This window comes from Dipteris shenzhenensis, chromosome 14 (genome assembly GCF_047967505.1).
Source record: "Dipteris shenzhenensis isolate YYH24624 ecotype China chromosome 14, Dip_SZ_1.0, whole genome shotgun sequence".
Lineage (NCBI taxonomy): Eukaryota > Viridiplantae > Streptophyta > Polypodiopsida > Gleicheniales > Dipteridaceae > Dipteris > Dipteris shenzhenensis.
Window position 1 is genome coordinate 24,030,937 of NC_141609.1, and position 19,797 is coordinate 24,050,733.

General features: G+C 45.5%; 1 protein-coding gene across 1 annotated transcript in view; it reads left to right on the forward strand.

Moving 5' to 3' along the window:
• The window catches only part of LOC147894360 (5'-3' exonuclease family protein), a 159,483-nt gene that overhangs the window by 90,399 nt on the left and 49,287 nt on the right, over positions 1-19,797 (forward strand). Inside the window, exons 6-7 of the mRNA XM_087384797.1 lie at positions 7,778-7,905; positions 7,999-8,067. Of these exons, the coding sequence (XP_087240923.1) occupies positions 7,778-7,905; positions 7,999-8,067 (197 nt within the window). The remainder of the gene's footprint in view (positions 1-7,777; positions 7,906-7,998; positions 8,068-19,797) is intronic.

Below are 19,797 nucleotides of genomic sequence, written 5' to 3' on the forward strand. Positions count from 1 at the left end.
TTTCTCTAGATCTCTCGGGGAAGTCCTTCTCGTTGGGGACTTCAACGCTAGGACAGGCACACGTCAGGCACCAATACTAGATTTTCGAGATGACCCCATTTTGCTACCCGATATTGACTTGGATGAGGCAGGTATGACATGAGTATTAGTAGCTGACAGACAGAGTCCAGTCACATCGTACGGACACACACTTCTGGACATGGGGAGGATGCATGATCTTGTCATTTATAATGGTCTTCAGCTATGGCCCTCTTCAAGTGGGTTCAATTGTTTCCCACACCGGGGGGGGGGGGACTCTAGCGTAGTTGACTATATCATGGGATCCCCTGCCTTCTCATCACACATCACTAACTTCCCTGTCTTACTACTCCCTTCGAGGGCGGACCACAATCTCTTCTTCAGCATCTCAACCCCCCGTCTCACAGCGCCATCAACTGCTCCGATACACTAACCAACACGCATGCGCATGGCAAGTATTAGAAGACAGTGTCGCAAGGATTCAATTGTGGGATATGACGTCTAAAAAGTCTCATCTAGAAGAAGCAAGGAGCACACATGTGGAGACATTCACTAGACAGTTAAATTAAATTTTGGTACTTCATGTTGGAGTATAGATGGCCACCTTCCCATCTCTGAGCCTCCAAATAAGGAGTGCAATGGGGAGGTCGACCTGTATGTGTTGGATGACATGTGGGCAGAGTTTCAACCTGCCCACATGGGTCTGACAGAGATTGCAAGGCTGCCACATGGACAGCACATGGGCTGCCATGTGGGCAGCAAGCGAACAAAAAACAAGAACAAAACAGAGCTACCACGTGGGCAGCACATAGGCTGCCATGTGGGCAGCATCCAGAAAAGTACCTGGCTGTCCGAAGAACTTGGGACCAAGTTGGAGCAGCAGCAGTGCTTGGAAACCTGCCTGAGGTGGTCGCGATGCCATGTGGCATGGTCTGGAGGATCTTCAGCAGGTGTACTCCCTGGTGGTTGGTCTGGAACAGACCCGGGGTGTGTATCTGTCAGCCTGCATGGAGCTTTTGGAGTAGGAGGAGCATGGTGGTACTTCGTGGGGAGGATCGGGAGCAAGCCAGGATGATAGGAACCTGTGTATGAATCAGTGCGGGGATTGACAAGTGGCTGTACGGAGCATATGCAACAAGGCTGGAAAGGAGACAGCATACAGCCTGGCATGTCTGGAGCACAATAGCGATGCGCTGGACTGCAGATCTGGCCAGCAACAGGGCCTCCAAATCAGGTGGGATCTATGCAGGAAGGCATGGGCCAGTGACAGGGTGACCAGGCATGTCGGCAAAGAGCTGAGTGGTCAGGTCGGGTGTACAGACTCAGACAGTCTGCTGTTTTGGGCTGGAACATCAGCCTATAAAAGGGAGCCCCTCATTCTCGATCCAGTGTGCAGTTTGTGAAGCAGGCAGCCTGCCTCAAGGGTCTTATTCAGAAGTATCTGGTGGAGCAAAGGGAGGTGGCTGACTGAAGGGATCAACAGGTCTTTTGCCATCTTCAGAGCAGCAAGGAAGATTGGATCAAAGGGGGAAACTTGTATGTTAGACTGGGCTGCATTCTGGGCAGCAAGGAGGTCAAGATTCCATGGCAAGCACTGCCTTACAAGGGGCTGTCCAGGAGGATCAATTGGAAGATGTGTTTGCAGGGTACACTTACGAGGCCAACTCAACATCTAGGAGAGCATGCAGGCCAAGTGTTTTGAGATTGCCAAGAAGGTAGGAGAAAAGCGTTGTGTATGTACGGGGGTCCACATCTAGTCAGCACTCTGCTGATAGAGGGTGAGACACTAGACATAGATTTTGTATTGTGTCCACATTGGACGGAAATATATTTTGTTGGTTCTACATCTCTCTTTTGAGCATTGTCTAAATATTGTATGCACAACTATGCAAAGTACACATTAAGGAAATAAGTTTTTGGATTTGAATGTATACCCGTGTGAGTTCCTGGACTCTATAACTCTACTTTGGAGTTAGCTTCTGCTGCGCATACCCTCTCCTCCAGCTTCACACATCCCGGACTTGAGGGGAGGACCACGAACTCCCCACCAAGACCCAGTTCTATCATGACCACTTCCTGAGAGTATCAGAGGTGGGATTCATTATCAGAACCCAGTATCTCGAGGATAGAGGAGTATCTCATGCACTGAGGATTGCCATTGGTCAGATGCGGGTTTCATCCCATCAGCTAAGGATTGAGGCAGGGAGAGCAGCAGACATACCTAGAGAGCAGCGGATCTGCATGCTATGTACGCTGGGTGCGGTTGAGACAGAGGAGCATTTTCTTTGTGTTTGCCCAGCCTACTACAAGATTCGACGACGCTACCACTGCCTCTACCTAGAGAGGAATGGCTTTGGTCCTTTGTCACGACTGATCCATTTCCATGACCAGGTCTGTATCGGACTCTATTTGATGGAGATGTGGCGACACAGGGAGGCGCTTCTATGACAGATCAGAGAGCAGCAGGGGGTGGTCAGGCCACCACAGGACATAGAGGATGATCGGACAGGATGATCGGACACAGCAGCACGTCACAGACTTCTATACATTTGAGTCAGGCCCCCAGACACAGTGGAGTGGAGGTAGAGGAGCTAGCCGATATGAGAGCAGTTTGGATGAGTAGCCGGCACAGTACCGCCGAGAGGGGGGCACAGAGGCCACATGTGCGAGAGAGAGCCCCTGGAGTACACTCTATTGAGGTCCGACCTATCACAGCTTTCCTGAGAGGAGACCACTCTAGACATAGCCCAGAGAGTCCAGAGGAGACCGCGCTCCCCACCGTAGCACGAGACAGCTTGACAAACACAGATACAAGATATTTTCGTAGCACACCAAAGAGCCATCACTGTACCAGGCTTCGGTTTCGTCCCAGCATCTGGATAGATTGATTGATATTATATGATGATTATGATTATGATTATGATTCTGTTAGCATAGATTAGTACTCAAGGGTCCTAGCGTACCCTTTGCTTCAGCTGACTGAGGCTTGTATGAGTTCACTTTTTTGTGCACTTTGTCCCATAGGCCCATGAGGTCTCCCATGGATGTTAATATATCTTTCTTTCTTTTTTCTCTCTCTCACACACACACTTTTCTTTTGGGTGAAAACTTTGATTGATTATATTACAAGAATAGTCACCTTAGAAAAGAGATGCTAGAAAATACATCAACTGAAGATTTCAGTATAAGCCAAATATACATCCTGATCTATCTGGCGAGTCTGCAAGCAATCAAAGAAAGATTGCTGCAGAGAACGCTTAAAGAAAGCAAACAAAGAAAAATTGGATCACTAAAGACTTTACAATTGCGGCCTGTCCATAAAGTCCAAAGTGCCCAATAGCGAGTCCAAACAAAGAAAAGATGAAATTCCAGTTGTTGTGGTGGATGAAAGCCAAAGAGCCAGAGATTTTTTTTGAAGAGAGGAGTATTGAATCTTGCTCGTAGCCGCTGTCGAAGAGAATCCAGAAACTGCCGAGAAGACGGGCAATGCCAGAATAAATGAGGCACGGTCTCTTGAGAAGTTACACACCGTTGACACTTTTTTTTTTTTTTTTGTGGAATCTTTGAGTCATTATATTGCAAAAAAGCTATCCCAGAAAAGGAGAGCTATAATACATCAAGAGAAAATCTTACTGCAGGACAAATATACATCATGATCAAAGACACGAGATTGCAAGCAATCAAAAAGCGATTGCTGCAAAGAGTGTCTGAAGAAAGAGAAAGTGAAAAAAACAGGATCACCAAAGACCCTATGATTGCGATCCTTCCAGAGAGTTCAGAGTGCCCAGTACCGAACCCAAACAAAAAAGAAATCAAACTCCTGTCTGGGTGGATGTACACCAAAAAGTCAGAAGAACTTGCCAAAAGCAATCTGAGGAAACTGAGCTCTCAATATATTCCCAAGGAAGTCCAAGAAAGCACGAGAGGAAGGACAATGCCAAAAGGGATGAGGCACAGTCTCTCTTGGAGCCAGACATCTGCGACAAATAGAGGAAGCAATATGTCGTTGTGCCAAGAGCTGTCCATGAGGAAGAACACCCAACAAAGCTCTCCATAAGAAAACCTGCTGACGGAGAGGAATCTTAGAATGCCAAATTTGTCTCAAACGTTTCCGCCACCATTTCATAGGACGATTAAGATGCCAAAGCTGATTTGCCTTTTGTGAGATAAATGGCGGAGGAAGTAGAACTTTATAAAGAGAAGAGACAGTAATATGTGCAAACTGCAGAGGATGGTATGACAAGCCCACAGAAGAAAGTGTCCAGTCTTGAAGACAATCCTGTAGATGCAATGGAGGAACCAGCTGAAAAGGTTGGAGCATCAAAGTAATCTTATGCCAAAGTGGACGATAATGCATTCCAAGGCTGAATTTGGCAACGGCCAAAGGAAAAGTAAGGGGAATTCTAGCATCATTAATAACATCATGAACCAAACGAATCCCCTTGAGACTGAGAAAGTACGAACGTCGAGGCTCTTGCAAAGCTAGAGGAAGGGCGAACACTCTAGACCAGTGTATACTTTCAGCTCTGAAAGAGTTGCCCTGCAAGGAATCACGGCCATGCCAATCCAAGTGAGAAAGGATACGTTTCCAATCCATCAACAAATGGGAAACCAAAGGACAGCTTGGGATTTTGCCTGTCACAGAACCAAAAAGAAACTCCCACTGGGAAAGCTGCCAATGACCAAAAGCTGGAGATTCAACATGCAAGAGTAAATGACGAATTATGGCAGCCCATGGTTGAGAACCTTGCCAAAACTGCAGCATGAGTTTCCCCTTATGAGCAAGAATGTGCAGATGGATATTAAGAATATTAAGACCTCCATGCATCTTTGGAGAACAAAGCTGCTGTACCGGAAGCAAACGCAGGCTTTTTTGCCATGGCGAGAACACCAGAAGATTTCCAGCACCTCAAACATAAAAGAGGCAAGATCAGCCTTGCTAAACATAATAAGAGGCAAGTAGAATTGAATATATGCCATTAGAATAGATTGCACAATTCGAAGACGAACATGCAAAGGCCAAGTTGCCAATTTCCAATACTCCAACTTTTTCTTGAGAGCTGCGAGAAATCAATCAGATTGTTGACGAGGAGAAAGTGTCCAACTTAAAGGATAGCCAAGATGACGAACCAATTGAGTTGGTGAGATGATTTCTCCAGGCCATAAAAGAGAGTGCCATTCCTTGGAATGCAAAGGCAACAATTTTGATTTCTGAAATTTTACATGAAGCCCAACAGCTAAACCATATAAAGAAAGAGCTTGCATCAGCTCAGAAAGATCCTGCTCTGTATTGCAGGGAGTGAAAAAAGAATCATCTACATAAGCTTGAGCGAGCAATGGTTTACTGTCATGAATTTCCAAACCATGTAGCTTATCTGTAGCTATGAGATGACCCCTATAATTAAGCATGGGGTGCGTGGCTATAGCATACAGGAGCGCACTAAGTGGACAGCCTTGACACACTAAGCAATGAAGAGTCCATGCTTCAGAGTTATCTCCAGAAAGAATGCAAGCAGCTTGACTGTCACTATAAAGCTAGTATATGATATGCTGCAATTTCTGCCCAAATCCCAAAGCATGCATTGTCTAAGAGATGAAGTCCCATTGAACAGTATCAAAAGCCTTGGCAATATCAACTTGCAGTAAAAGAACATCCTGCTTTGTGTATTTGGCATACTCAATTCCAACATAAGCATTTGCGATATTATCAGTGATATGCCTGCCAGGAACAAAACCATATTGTGCAAGATGTAAACCATCATGCAAGTATCCTTTAATACGATCAACCACCATTTTGGTGATGATTTTATAAATGACAGGCATAAGAGTAATGGGTCTCCAATCAGCCAATGATTCACAAATCTGCTTTTTGGGAAGAAGCTTTACTAGCCCTTTTTTCCAAGAAACTGGCATATGTTGCTGTTCCTAGGCATGGTTGATCATACGCAGCAAAATGGGCTTGAGAAGATCCCAGTATGCAAGAAAAAATTCCACTGTAAGGCCATCCCATCCCGGAGATTTCCATTTACCACATGATCGGACAGCAGTGGTTAATTCTGTTTCAGTGAAAGGGCATTCAAGCTCAAGAGCTTGTGCATGAGAAACAATAGGGAAAACATGCTGCAGTAATTGAGTCCGGGCTGCCAATACTGCCGGAGAAAGAGGATCAGCCTGTCCAAACTGCCTGGAAAAATGATGAACACAAGCTGTAGCAAGTTGAGCTCGAGAGGAAGTCCAATGTCCATCAGAAAGCAGAGTACGACAAATATTGGTAGCTTGTCGCTTATGATGTAAGCTCTTTAAAAAACCCTTCGATGAGCAACCTTTATCCAAGAAAGCTCACTGACGAGCTCTTGTCTCCCATTTGGCAATTTTTCTTTGATCATTACTTTGCAAACAATGTCTAGCTTGGCATAAAGATGTGCTTTCTTCAAGAGACAAAGATCGAAAATGACTGAGTTCAGTCAAAGATTGACAGGTAGATTTTGCCCGAGCAACCATATCCCTCAATGTTTTGAGATAATTTTTGCCATAATCCCGAATAACTGATTGCATACGAGCAACAAATGCATCCGAGGCATAATCATTATCAATAAAACTCTGAGGCGAAAGAGGTTGACATGCATCATACACCATGGCCTTAATATGATCAGGATCCAAATAGCTATTGTTAACCATGAGGAGCCTTTTGTGTGGAAGCCGATCATCCGGCATGTCATGCAGAGAAATCCTCAAACATAGAGGTGAGTGATCAGAATGCACAAATGCATAATCAACTGACAAGATAGTAGTAAAAGTATCAGAGTGCTGAGGATCAACTCTTTACCACCTATCCAGTCTAACTTTGTATGTAGATTGAGCATTGTGCTGGAAAGTAAACCCAGGCAGCAATGGATAAGATGCTGTCCAAAGATCAGCAAAATTGAAATCAAGCAACAATTTAGACCAGCTTTGCCTCTCAGAGGCCAACATATGTGTATGGCCAGATGTATTATCCCCTGGCTAAGGAGCATTGTTGAAGTCACCACAAAAACTAGACCAAGGCCCAAAGGGCATGTGAACTTTGAACAGTGGGGGCCAGTGCCATATAGCACCCTCATGGTGCTGGCAGTGAGGCCCTAAGACAAGGAGAGGCAGGCGGGGAAGGGAGCCTGGCAAACTACAGTGGTTGCACCAGACACTCAGACCCATGAGATGACTGCTTATGGGTTGAGCAGACTGACTGGGAGGAAGGGAAAATGAAGGTGGGGAGGGAGGCTGGGGCTGAACATGGGCTCAGAGGGATGGTGAGGGAGCTGGAGCAACTTGTCAATGCAAGGAGCTAGCATCATCTTATTATTTTTCCCTTCAGCCTCTAGTGTTGAGTATCACAAGTCATGATTGCATTAGAATTACTAGCACTGGAATACTATTAAAAGATCCTAAATGGCACACGAATTTTAATTCTACAGCACGTTTTTGTGGACATCATTGATATAAAGTGAGGTGAATGAATTTAAAAGATGTGACTTAGCTAACATTTCTGCAACCCTTTGAGAAGGCGTAGAAGACTGTCTACATTAACTCGACATGCAATGACGTTTATGTATATTTTCTCCAACTATATTTGGAACAGCAACGTCTGTTGTTCACATCCTGCAGCATGTTTTTCAACTTTCTGAGCTGGGTGCAAATGGCAAGACTTTAGCATCCACTTGTCCAAATTGTTGCAGTGTAGCTACAAATGGCTTTGCAATAAACCTTATGACAATGCTGGCAGGTCTGACATTTCGCCACACAATGTTTCAAGACTACAAGCTGAATCGTATTCCGACGCCTGATACAGTTATTCAGGCACTTAAATATATAAAATCTGCTCTCCTTGCAATGAGCATCAAAACTGTCGAGGTTGGGAATCTTCGCTCTTTATTTCTCTGAGTATCTTGAAGTTCTGTTTGTAATTAATAATATAATGCTGATGTTTGCGCCTTTATTTTGTAGGTACCTGGTGTGGAAGCTGATGATGTTATAGGGACATTGGCTCTCAGTGCTGTGAATTCTGGAACAAAGGTCAGATATAAATTCCAATTACTTTATTCCTGTAGCTTATGCTTATGCTGCTTATTCCCAGTATAGCTGCTTATGCTTGGGCACTGACGACGACATAAGTGTTGATTTGCTTGCTAAGTATGTCTTCCTTTTGTTTTTCATAAAAGTTTTTGTTTACCTCTTTTTTCTTCTCTTTCATTTTCTCTTTTATATTCTTTGTAGATTTTTTATCTTTAGAACAACAAAAATTCTAAATTTGTATGATTGGACTTATTCTAGTCTTACAAAGGTATACTTTATTCCTGTAGCCCTAAAGCCTGAAAACAGCATAGAACATATTATTTGTGCACACATCAGAATGTAAGCACTGAGCTGCAATAGTAATGAGCCTGGAGCTGACTATGTGAACTTGACATGGTATCAAAGAGTCCTCAAGACTGATTTCTTCAGCTCTCCAATACGCAACATTTCAAATGTACCAGAGGTGGAATATGTAGCTTGGATCTCTTGACACTACCATGAAAGTTTGGAGGAGTGTGGGATCTCTGTATTCTACAATGACAATTTGGCACATCACACGAGGCTTTACGGACATTTTGTGATGTGACTGCATATTGCAGTTAAGATTTATTGCTAGCGCTCTTCAGGGGCCCCATAGTCACAAGAAACATTACATCCGTTTATTACGGGGTTTTGACGCGTTTTGTTTCGACTTTTCGGACGAAACATATAGGTTTCGAAATGATACTTCATATATACAAGGATAGAGGCAAACAAGATATGTTATATTCAAGTTTAGAGTGAACAAAGACAAATACAATTGACAAGTCAATACACCTAGCCTCTGGTAATTCAAAACATGTCACAAACACATTATTTTAGCATCCTATCTCAAGTTTAGCTTTGAAATTGGACCATAATCCATTTAATATTTATGGAGTCAAAACTTAAAAGCATATGGACATTGGATTCTAGGATCTAGATATATGAACATCATTGACTCATTGAAGTTTGAATCTAAATTCTAGATATATGACTCATTTCCAAAATGTCAAGTCACGAGTAATAACAAGTCAACTACTCATGCTCTCTACTCTCTCTATCACTATCACTATCTACATCTGAATCTGTAGATTCTTCGCCATGGAAACTCTCTTGTGCCTCTACCCTTGCGGCCATCTCCTCTACCCTTGCTGCCATCTGAATCTGTAGATTCTTCGCCATGGAAACTCTCTTGCGCCTCTACCCTTGCTGCCATCTCCTCCAAGGAATCACTACAATGACCACTAGTAGCAAGGGTACGACCACGACCTTGCCGTCATGTATAACATCGTGGTGAAGATGAAGGGCCAATGTCTGCAATTAAGGGTGTTGCACTAGTAGATGGTTGTGCAATAACCCTTGATTGCGCACGTGTCACACGTCGAAAGCGTGCCTCATCCTCTCTCGAAGAAATCATAAGCTATATCCTCATCACTGCACCTTTGGATGAATGATACATGAATAGTATCCCCTCGAGCCATGCCTCGCTCAAGCTTCTTTAAAACTTCTGGATCGAGCTCGTTGACCTTCCAATTTAGCACATCGGTCCCTTCAGTATTGTCAGTGTCTTTGATGAGGGGCACCGAGAGAAAAGCTTCCCCTTCTTTCGCTACACAGTTAGAAATGCTCGGAGATTTCAGCTCAGCAGTAGAGGTTGGAGGCCCTCCAGAGCGACACATTGGGATTGTTTTCAGATTTCCGCAGTTGTGCGGAATAACTTTTGGCATAGGCTCTGGAAATCCCTCAGGAATAGAAAGATCACTCTTTTCTTTTGGCTTTCTATTCATGGAGGGATTGCAATGAACCTGTGGAGATCCAGGTTCGGGGCTGATCGTACTTGTCCTCGTGGTCACATGGCAGTTGAGTCAGTACAGCATTGCCTTTGGGAGTGCAGACAGGCGAGGATGATCTAGAAAGGTGTTGCTAGGATTTTCAGCATCTTTCATACAACACCTTTCTATATGACCTGGGGTTCAATGGCTTGGTTATCTCTTACTGGTCCACAGGTGTTTTTTAAGGGACATGATCCAAATCCAGCTTTCATTGTACAGTGACACTCAGTGGAGTCTTGTTCCCTCCAGGATGTTCCCTTCACTCCTTTCAGAGCTGCTCATGCCTCAGTAGACTGCCTCAGTAGACACGTCTTGGGAGATTTTGGCTAGCATTGTAGCGTGGCATATTTGGAGAGCTAGGTGTACAGAGGCGATGGAGGGTATCTAGGTTCACCCTTCCCAGACTATGGCCAGTATTTGGACTGACACAATACGCACTCTGATGGCCAGTTGGGCGAGCATGCAGGGATCCTCCAGAGCAGCCACTGCCAGGAGAGTTACTTTTTTCAAAGTTTGGAGAGGATCTCCTTTTTCTCTGAGTCTCCTTTAGGGTTGAGATGGCATTTTCAGCCTCTGCCTATTAGCTCATTTTGAGCTGTTTTTTGCTCATGCATTGCATGATGTACTCCCACATTTGAGCTTGCTCTCGCGGTTTTCATTCATACTTAATGAAGTAATTTTCTTGTAAATAAATTGGATAAGACTTAAGAGTCAAGAGAATTGAAAATGCATCCAAGCAATAAGTTGGATTACCTATTTCTCTTTTTAGTATGAATGTCTGCGCATATGCTCCATATGCGCTCGGCTGCTCCACTAATGCAGTCTTGTAATAATACTCGAAGAGCTAATTTTTGTAAATTAGGAGTAAGCCACCTATTTATCTTGCACCATGAAACGGCAAATCTTCTTTGCTCTAGACTCATAGCCACATCTTGCGTGAACTAGCTATGGTCATGAACATATAGCACATACTCCCTCTCAATCCTATAAGATGCAAGCATAAGCTCTTAGCTAATTGATCACATAGTATACTAAGACCAAGAATTTCAATCAAGATGCTTCGTAGTAAGTACTCACATTCCTTGCTCTTTGGAGGGCAAAACTCTATCCACATAGGATGTCCACCCAGCCATATGAACAATGTATGACCAATGGCTTTCCTCCTTGTATAATGGATGTAACATATAGGAAATAATATGAATTGGTTTATGAAATCAATTCCATCTTTTTGTACATATTTGATGAAGATCATCCATCCTGTAAATTGCAACGTATGAAATTTCAATACTATGTCACAACATTCTCTAAATTCAATGTAACATCTCAATAGAATAACAAAGAGTTTGCATACCTATCACTTGAGAGACATCTACAATTGAGCATGCTCTCTTTAAGCTTTTGCATGTAGTGGTAGAGATAACTCATTGTACTTCCCTCATAGTCAAATAATCTTAAAATGAAGTACAAAGGTATGATGACGGCTTTTATGGCTACGGTTTCTTTCCAAAAAGTACTGTCCAAGATGTAGGAAGTTATGGTTCATGCTTCCACTTTGCGGCTTTCTTTCCAAGCCTCCCACTCTTCGCTACAAACGAGACGCCTAAGTGCATCTTTCGTTTGTGTCATCCTAAATTTCAGCATAAGTTAAGATGCAAGAATCAAAATTTAAATAACAAGTATTAAGAAATGAAATTGAGAATCAACTTTCTATTAGCTAGCTCTTGACTTGTCACTTACCTTTGAAGAACAAGAAAAAGATAGCCAAATCTTGTCCTAGATGGCTTGAAAGGTCATACTTGCATACACCTATGAAAAGAGCTAATGCCAGGCTCTTTCTTGTTATGAACTTGATGATTTGGGTTGCTTTATTAAGCGTAGATTCCACCCAATCCAACTTTGCGATGTCCTCCATCATCAAGTCCAAAGAGTGAGAAGTACATGGAGTCCATACAATGGTCGGATAATCCCTCTCAACAAATTCTCCCATCTTGAAACCATTGGAGCCATTGTTAGTAATAATTTGGACCACATTTTGTGGCCCAATCTCCTCAATGGCATGCCTAATATGCCCATAAATCCACTCCCCCGTGATACTCAAGCCAGGGGCAGAGGCATTAACTACACGAAGTAACGTAGTGCTAGCACAAGAGGAGACCATGATGTTTATCATGTGATGCCGTCTCTGAAAATATTTGACAAGTCACAAGAGTAAATATCCAAAAATACGTCATGCATTAGAATTTAGCTCTAAAATCAGCCACAAATCTATAGTGTAACTTTATAAGTAAAGACTCAAGAGTAAAGACTTGTACTTATAACTTGTTACTTACCGTGATGTTTATCATGTGACGCCGTCTCTGAAAATATTTGACAAGTCACAAGAGTAAAGATCCAAAAATACATCATGCATTAGAATTTAGCTCTAAAATCAGCCACAAATCTACAGTGTAACTTTATAAGTAAAGACTCAAGAGTAAAGACTTGTACTTATAACTTGTTACTTACCGTGTCACTCCATCCATCTGACACGATGCTACACCCATATCGCTCCCAGCATGCTCTCAACCTTGCAAGCTCCTCCTCAATTTGACTCACTTGATTTGTCAAGTGGGTAGTCCTTAAGGACTCAGAATTTGCTGGGTGTAGGCCTGTAGCTCCTGCTACGGCTGCTGCCACAAGTGCACGATAGAATTTTTGGTATGCGGAACATCGAGCTACATTGAATGCAAGGTTGCATTGGTAGAATAAACGATGCTCAGCTATTTGAGCCTCTTGCTTCAACTTTGGAGCAAAACTAGCATCAAGCGTGATTTGGCGTCTTGGAAGCTCTCTTCCCCTTTTTCTTGTTGTTGCAGCCTTGCATGAATTTGGGAGGATGTTGGGATCCTCTCATGGCCTATACCAACACTAACAAAGCTTGATGAATGTGGAGAAGGCATGAGAACTTCATTTATATTAACATTGGGTAAAGACTTACCAATGTTAGAAGACTCCGGGGTGGTAAGAACTTGGGGAGAAGACCCAATATTGCTTTGAGAGGGTAGTTGTAGTGAGGTTCTTGTTGAAGTAGAGGCCCCTCCTTGAGAAGGTACTTGAGGTGAGATTCTTGTTGAAGTAGAGGCCTCTCTTTTCAGCCCTCTATTTCAGTGGCCTCTTTGCTCCTTTGCATCAATCACCTCCTGAGGCAAAGGTAAATGGAGCAATGACCAGACCTATTTAAACTTTGATGGCAATTCACCATGTGCTAAAAATACACGTTCCGGAACATGAGTGCAGCCATGTGTTCCTTGAGCTCTCTCCCATATGTAGTGTGTCTTCACCCGGCTTGATGCTCCTCGAATCACTTTACCACAATACTTGCAAACAACACATTTCGTGCTCGAAGTACCATACTTGCTGATGAGAATTGAATCTCCCCAAACATCACGCTGATTGGAATACTTGCAGGGAGGCATGATGGACAAAGCCCTCAAATTTTGGAGAAAAGCAAATTGGGGCAAATCGAACTGCTGCTCCCTTGATCCCAAATTGAGGCAGAAAACAAGGGCAGCTGCAAAGGGGATGGTGTGTAGGATCATCGATGGCAGCAGAAAAAACAGATGGGCAACGTGCAAGTCGTTGATGAACATTGACAAGAGTTGGCTGTAGCAAGGGCTTGCAAGAAGGCAGCGTGGAACGGAGGTTTGCAAGAAGGCAACGTGGTACGGGCAGCGTAGAAGCGTACGGGCAGCGAGATGGAGAGGCAAGATCCAACGCGGGTGGAGGCGAAAGCAACACGGGTGTGCCTAGGCGACGAAGGTGGAGAGTGTTTCGGAAGGTCAACAGGTAAAAAACGGCAAAAATCGACTTTCATGCATTTGGACGAAACAACGTTTCGTCGTTTCGTAATGTTTCAAAACGTTTTGTCTTGTTTCGAGGGGACGAACTGCGTTTTCATGTGACACTGGGGGCCCCACACGCATGCGCGTGCGCGAGAGAGAGAGAGAGAGAGAGAGAGAGAGAGAGAGAGAGAGAGAGAGAGAGAGAGTTTTATTAACGTCCTCAGGAGACCTCGCGGGTCTATGAGACAAGATACAAGATATACAAGCCACTGTGGCTCTCGAACCGCGTTTTCATGTGACACTGGGGGCCCCACACGCATGCAAGAGAGAGAGAGAGAGAGAGAGAGAGAGAGAGAGAGAGAGAGTTTTATTGACGTCCTCAGGAGACCTCGTGGGTCTATGAGACAAGATACAAGATATACAAGCCACTGTGGGCTGAAGCAAAGGGCACACTAAGGCCCTTGCTGAGTGGCAAAAAGCTCACGTATTTGTGTCTATCGGGCTGTCTCCCGTGGTGGCGGGAGGCGCGCTCTCTTGGATCTGTGTATCCGATGGGCTGTAATGCCTCGTCTCTGGCGGTCCCCTTTGAGAAGGGCTGAGATAGGTCGAACCTCAATCGTGCGTGCTTTGGCAGTCCCACGTGTCGTGTGTGGTCTCCGCGTCTCTCGTCCAGCCATATCGTGGTGATTACGGGTCTCACTCTTGATCCATAGTGCTCTCGTCTCCTCGAGCTCCTCCCCCTCAATCTCATCTGGCACCGGCTCAGATGCGTAAAAATCAGTGACACGTGTCTGTGCTCAGTCTAGCTCGGTGTCTAGAGGCATCGATTGTAGGTGATCTCTGGCCTGAAGCACAAGGGAATCTCTGTGTCTCCACATCTTAATCACGTAGGGCTCAATGCAGATCTGGTCTCATGAAGCTGAGCCCCTCTTGAAAGAGGCAGTGGTATCGCCCTCAGATCTCATTGTAGGCCGAACAAACACATAGAAAATGCTCCTCTGTCTCGACCTTCTTCATCCTGCATAGTCTACAGACCACCTGCTCTCTAGGTATGTTGGCCGCTCTCCCAGCCTCAATCCGTAGCTGATGGGACAAGACTCGTATTTGTCCAATAGCAATCCGCAAGGCGTGTGAAACTCTCCTATCCTCGAGGTATTGGGGCCTGATGATGAGACCATGCTCTGATATCCTCAAAAAGTGGTCATGATAGAACTGGGTCTTGGTGGGGGATATGTGTGAAGCTGGAGAAGGTCTAACCGTATGATACGTTTAATCTCATCATGTGGAAGGAGCTCCGGTGGTGCATCCATGCTGTACTGAAAGGGGGGGAGCCTATCCATTTGGATACAGTGGCTATCAAACCATGTGGACACTTCCGCATACCATGTTGTATCAAAGCCTCTCTCTGCCAGGCGTCAGGATGACTCCAGTGCTAATCTCGGTAATCTCCACTGAGGTAGGGCCCAAATTCTGTGAAGAAACGTCACGGTTTGGAAGAGGGCATCCACTTGGAGCAGTGTCATGGCGAATTTTGTGTGTATGATTTGATGGGGAACTGAAGACTTACTCTGAATCATCCTGGATCCGATGATCACTTGTAGCCTCTCAAATCCCTTCTAGTCAGTAGTTGAAAGGTCACTCCCCCAAAAAGGTGATGCATACATGGCGGTGGGTTTCACGAGAGTGTCAAAGAGCTAGCCCTTTGTCGGTGGATCCTAGAAGTGCGCCTGGAAGCACTATCTCTCTAAACGGGCAGGGCCCCCTTCCCTCGTATGAGTCTCACTCTGGCGGCATGGGTCATCATGAAGCCTAGTCCCGTGAATACCGCCCCTTGGTACGTGTAAGACTGCACTATCTCCACTAGCTCCCCACGGTAAGTGAAACTATGTTGACATCGATGTTGATGAAGCATTGCTTGGGATGTGTTAAAGATCATAATCTTGGTTTTCCCAAGGTTGACTGTCAGGTCCCTCTCTCTACAGAACATCTCCAAGGCCTCCAAGTGTTTCTGCAAACCCTCGGCTGAGGATGAAATGGAGGACTATGTCATTTGCATATAGCAGTGTATCTGTACCATCAAATCAGCCAATAGGGAGCCCTCTCCTCCTAGGCGATCAACAAAGGATGCGATCTCATCAATGTATAGCCTGAAGAGAGTCGGTGAGGGGGGGCAACCCTGCTTCACCCCTATGGTGCTCTCAACCCAATCTGATACCCCCCCAGGAACAGGGACTCGCCCTCTGACGAACTCGTATAGACTCATCACTCCCCAGATCATGACCTCTGGGAGATGCACCTCCTATAGTCGCCTGATCAGGCGAGAGTGAGGGAGTGTGTCAAAAGCCTTTCGAAAGTCCACAAAGCAAGTGTAGTCCTTCTGGTGTCTTGACTTTGCCTCCTCGATGATGGCTCTCAGGGTACAAATGTGGTCCAATGTGGAGTGTTGTCTCCGGAAGCGTGCCTGCCCAAGAGCCCGCTGTCCATGATCCTCTGTATAACTACTGATCGTCCTCTCTAGTATCGATCCATAAATCTTAGCAAAAGGGTGACCAATCATGAGAGTGTGGTAGGTCCCAGTATCCATAGGGTCCCCTGCCTTATGTATCGGTACAATGGTGGTAGTGCTCCAAGTAGATGGGAACCCGTGACATACTGCATGGTTAAACAGCTGCGCTAGAACTGGGGCCAAGACCTCCTGTCCATGTGCAAAGTGCTCTATACGTAGACCCTCATGGTCTAGTGCTCTCTGGTTGTGCAAATGAAGGAGGGCATTCCTCATGTTCTGCACAGTGAACAAGTGACAAGTAGTGGGTCTGGGCATAGAGGACATATCTGGTGGCATTTGACCTGGGACGTCGTATAAGGAGCATGCATATCTGTGCCAAATCTTTGGGTCCGTGATGGGAATGGGCCGTTTCCCCTCTGATAGGAGTCCCTAGCCGATAGTCGGGTCTCCCTCTCGAAAAAATCTGACCACCTCATCAACCTTGCAAGTGAGAAAAGTCTGCTTCTTATGTCGTGTCATCCGACATGAGATGCAATGCGCCTCAGATGATGTCAGGTGTCCCAGGGCCTGCTTGCGTGTGAGATGAGCTCTCATCTCCTTACACTCATCATCGTACCAAGGGTTTTGAGGCATCTTCCCAACTGGGGCATGTGTGGGTCAAGTCGTACGGAAAGATATGATGGCAACCTCGTGTACCACTAAAGCCAAAGTGGCTGAAACCTGGGCAAGGTCTACCTCTGCTCTGTGTAGGGTCAGAAGCTCTTGAGCTAAGTGACTTACATAAACTGGATCGAGGGTCCTGTCAAAGTGAACATGGGTCTGGGTGGGCGCATGGAGGACTCTCTCTGACTGGATTGGTAGCGGAAATACAGAATGTCAGGTACGAGTGATCAGCCCCGAGTGGGGGAGGGGGTATTACAAAGTCGTGAATCTGAGATGCGAAGGCAAGGGATCCCATCAGGTAGTCCACTGTGCTTGTCCCCCCTCCATGTGGGAAACAAGTGAGTCCACCGGATGATGGCCATCTCTGAAGGCCGTTGTATATGATCAGATCATATATTGCTCCCATAACAAGTAGGTGCTGCCCATACCCTGTCACGTGTGGAGCATCTGCTAAGTGTCTTACTATCTCGAGCTCAATTGCATCTAACTGTGGTACTATGAGGGAATCGGATGCAAAGTCAAGTAGTCCCACCTGGTTGTCCCCTGTGCGTGCATTGAAGTCACCAAGGAGGAGGGTGTCACCCTGTCTAGAGAACTTTGTGATATCATCGTGTATACTCTCATACGGGTTGTTCCCTTCTGTGGCAGCCTCAATTGCATACGATTATGTATCCAGAGGAAAGTAGCACACCGCAATGTAGATCAGTTGTGCCTCTGGTATCTTGACTCTAATCCACATGTGCCATGCATGTTCCTCTTTCCTAACCACTGAAAGGAGTGGCCTGAGGGCTGACTTGAAGAGGACAGCCACACCCCCAGAGCCTCGTACTCCACTGTCCCTCAGCTCCTTCCTGTGGGCAGATTCCCATGTGTATCCTGTCACGGTGGGTAGCCCTCTCTCTGGGCTCTTGTGTGTCTCAATATAGAAAATTATGTCCCTGTCAGTGTATGTCTCCAGGAAATATCCTAGGTCAAACCAGAGGGTGCCATTGTAGTTCCAAACTGCCATTTTCAATCCTCCTTGTGCTCTCGTCTCTTGGGTCTGACACCGTCATGTGCTGTCTATTTCTCCCTCTTCTCTTCCTTTCCTTTCTCCCCTGTCTGCTCTCTCTCTGATAATCACTTTGCCATCCCTATAGGCAGCCCATTTACCTGCATCTCTTGCTGCCATAACCCGTACCATTCCCTCTCTCCGATGCTCCTGCTGTAGCAATGTGAGGTCATCATCCAAGTATATTGTGGTCCCCTTCAAGGTTGCCCTCATGCTCATGAGGGTAGACCTGTCCATAGCTGTTTGGAGTTTCATTACAAGGGGTCTTGTTGGGGTCTCAACTTTACCAACCCTCCATGCTGTCTCTTATGTGGCGGGGCCTTGTGTTTGGGAGCCCGCATGGTGTGGTTGGAAGAACTCAGTGATCAAGCTCTGAGAAGAGTCTATCAAGGAGGTTCGCTCATGTCTTCGTGATAGAAGTAGACGCTCGTAGTGTCTGATTGCCTTGTGAATGAAGGCGGCTAAGCATCTCTGGTCCGTGATAGAAGTAGACGCTCATAGTGTCTGATTGCCTTGTGAATAAAGGCGGCTAAGCATCTCTGGTCCGTGATAGAAGTAGACACTTGTAGTGTCTGATTGCCTTGTGAATGAAGGTGGCTAAGCATCTCTGCTCTGGAAGGGAGAGAAAGCAGGACAATATCCTATAACTATCTCTGAAGAGCCAATAGAAGCGTCATCAGATCTCATAGTATACTGGGCATCTGAAAATGAAATGCTCCTCTGACTCAATCTCCTGGATGTCACATAATGTGCATATGCACCTCTCCCTAGGCAAACACTTAGCCCTGCCACTCTCGATGCGAAGTCTATGTGAAGAGACCCAAAACTACCTAATAGAGATCCTCAGTGAGGGGGGTAGGTGTATTTGCATATATCTTGGTGGGTCGATAGAACCCTCCGATGTATACGTAAACAATGATCCCTGCAAAAGCTGAGCTTCACTAGAAGCTCAGCTCGGTCCCAACCAGATCTTGAATGTTTGTAGCTGCAGAAGATCCTCATGAATGACCTGGTTGACCTCATGAGACAAGAGAGGGGAAAAAGGCGCATCAATGCTATAATGGAAGGGGGGGAGTCTATCCATGTGTAGTCCCGGTCACTCAAACCATCTCTCTATGCATGCAAACAAGCATCTCTGATCACCTGCTACTGATAGTGCCATAGAGGACAATGCTAGCCATGGTAATCAGTTGCATCTAGGAGTGCAATCCCTGTACCCCTTGACCCGATATAGGTAGGTGATAACCTGAAATGCTGCATCAAGCTGTAGTGGAGATGACCCAAACTCAGCTAGAATGATCTGGTAAGGAGCTGACGGCGTACTTCAAATCATCCGTGATAGCCTGAGAACTTGTAGGCGCTCCACTCGAGCCCACTCTACATCTGACAGATCTGTCCCCCAACTAGGGTTACCATATATCCCCGTTGGGCGGACCAAGGAGTCAAAAAGCAAGCCCTTGGTCCGTGGGTCCTGAAAATGTGAGCGGAAGCACTGCATCTCTAATCTTGCCAATGAAGCGCATCCTCTACTCAGTCGGGCCTGCATCGCTGGTCTCATAGTGAAGATAGGTCCAGAGAAGAGAACCCTTAGATATGTATACGACGAAACAACCTATACCGGCGACCTGTCAAAAGTGAAGTGCTCCCGATGCATAGCGGCTCAGGATGTGTTGAAGATCATGACCTTGGTTTTACCAAGGTTGACCTTCAAATCATGGGAATCTTGGACGAGCATGCAAGGATCCTCTAGAGTAGCTACAGCCAGGAGAGAGACTTTTTTCAGGGTTTGGAGAGGATCTCCGTTCTTCTCCGAGTCTTCTTCAGGGTTGAGGTGGC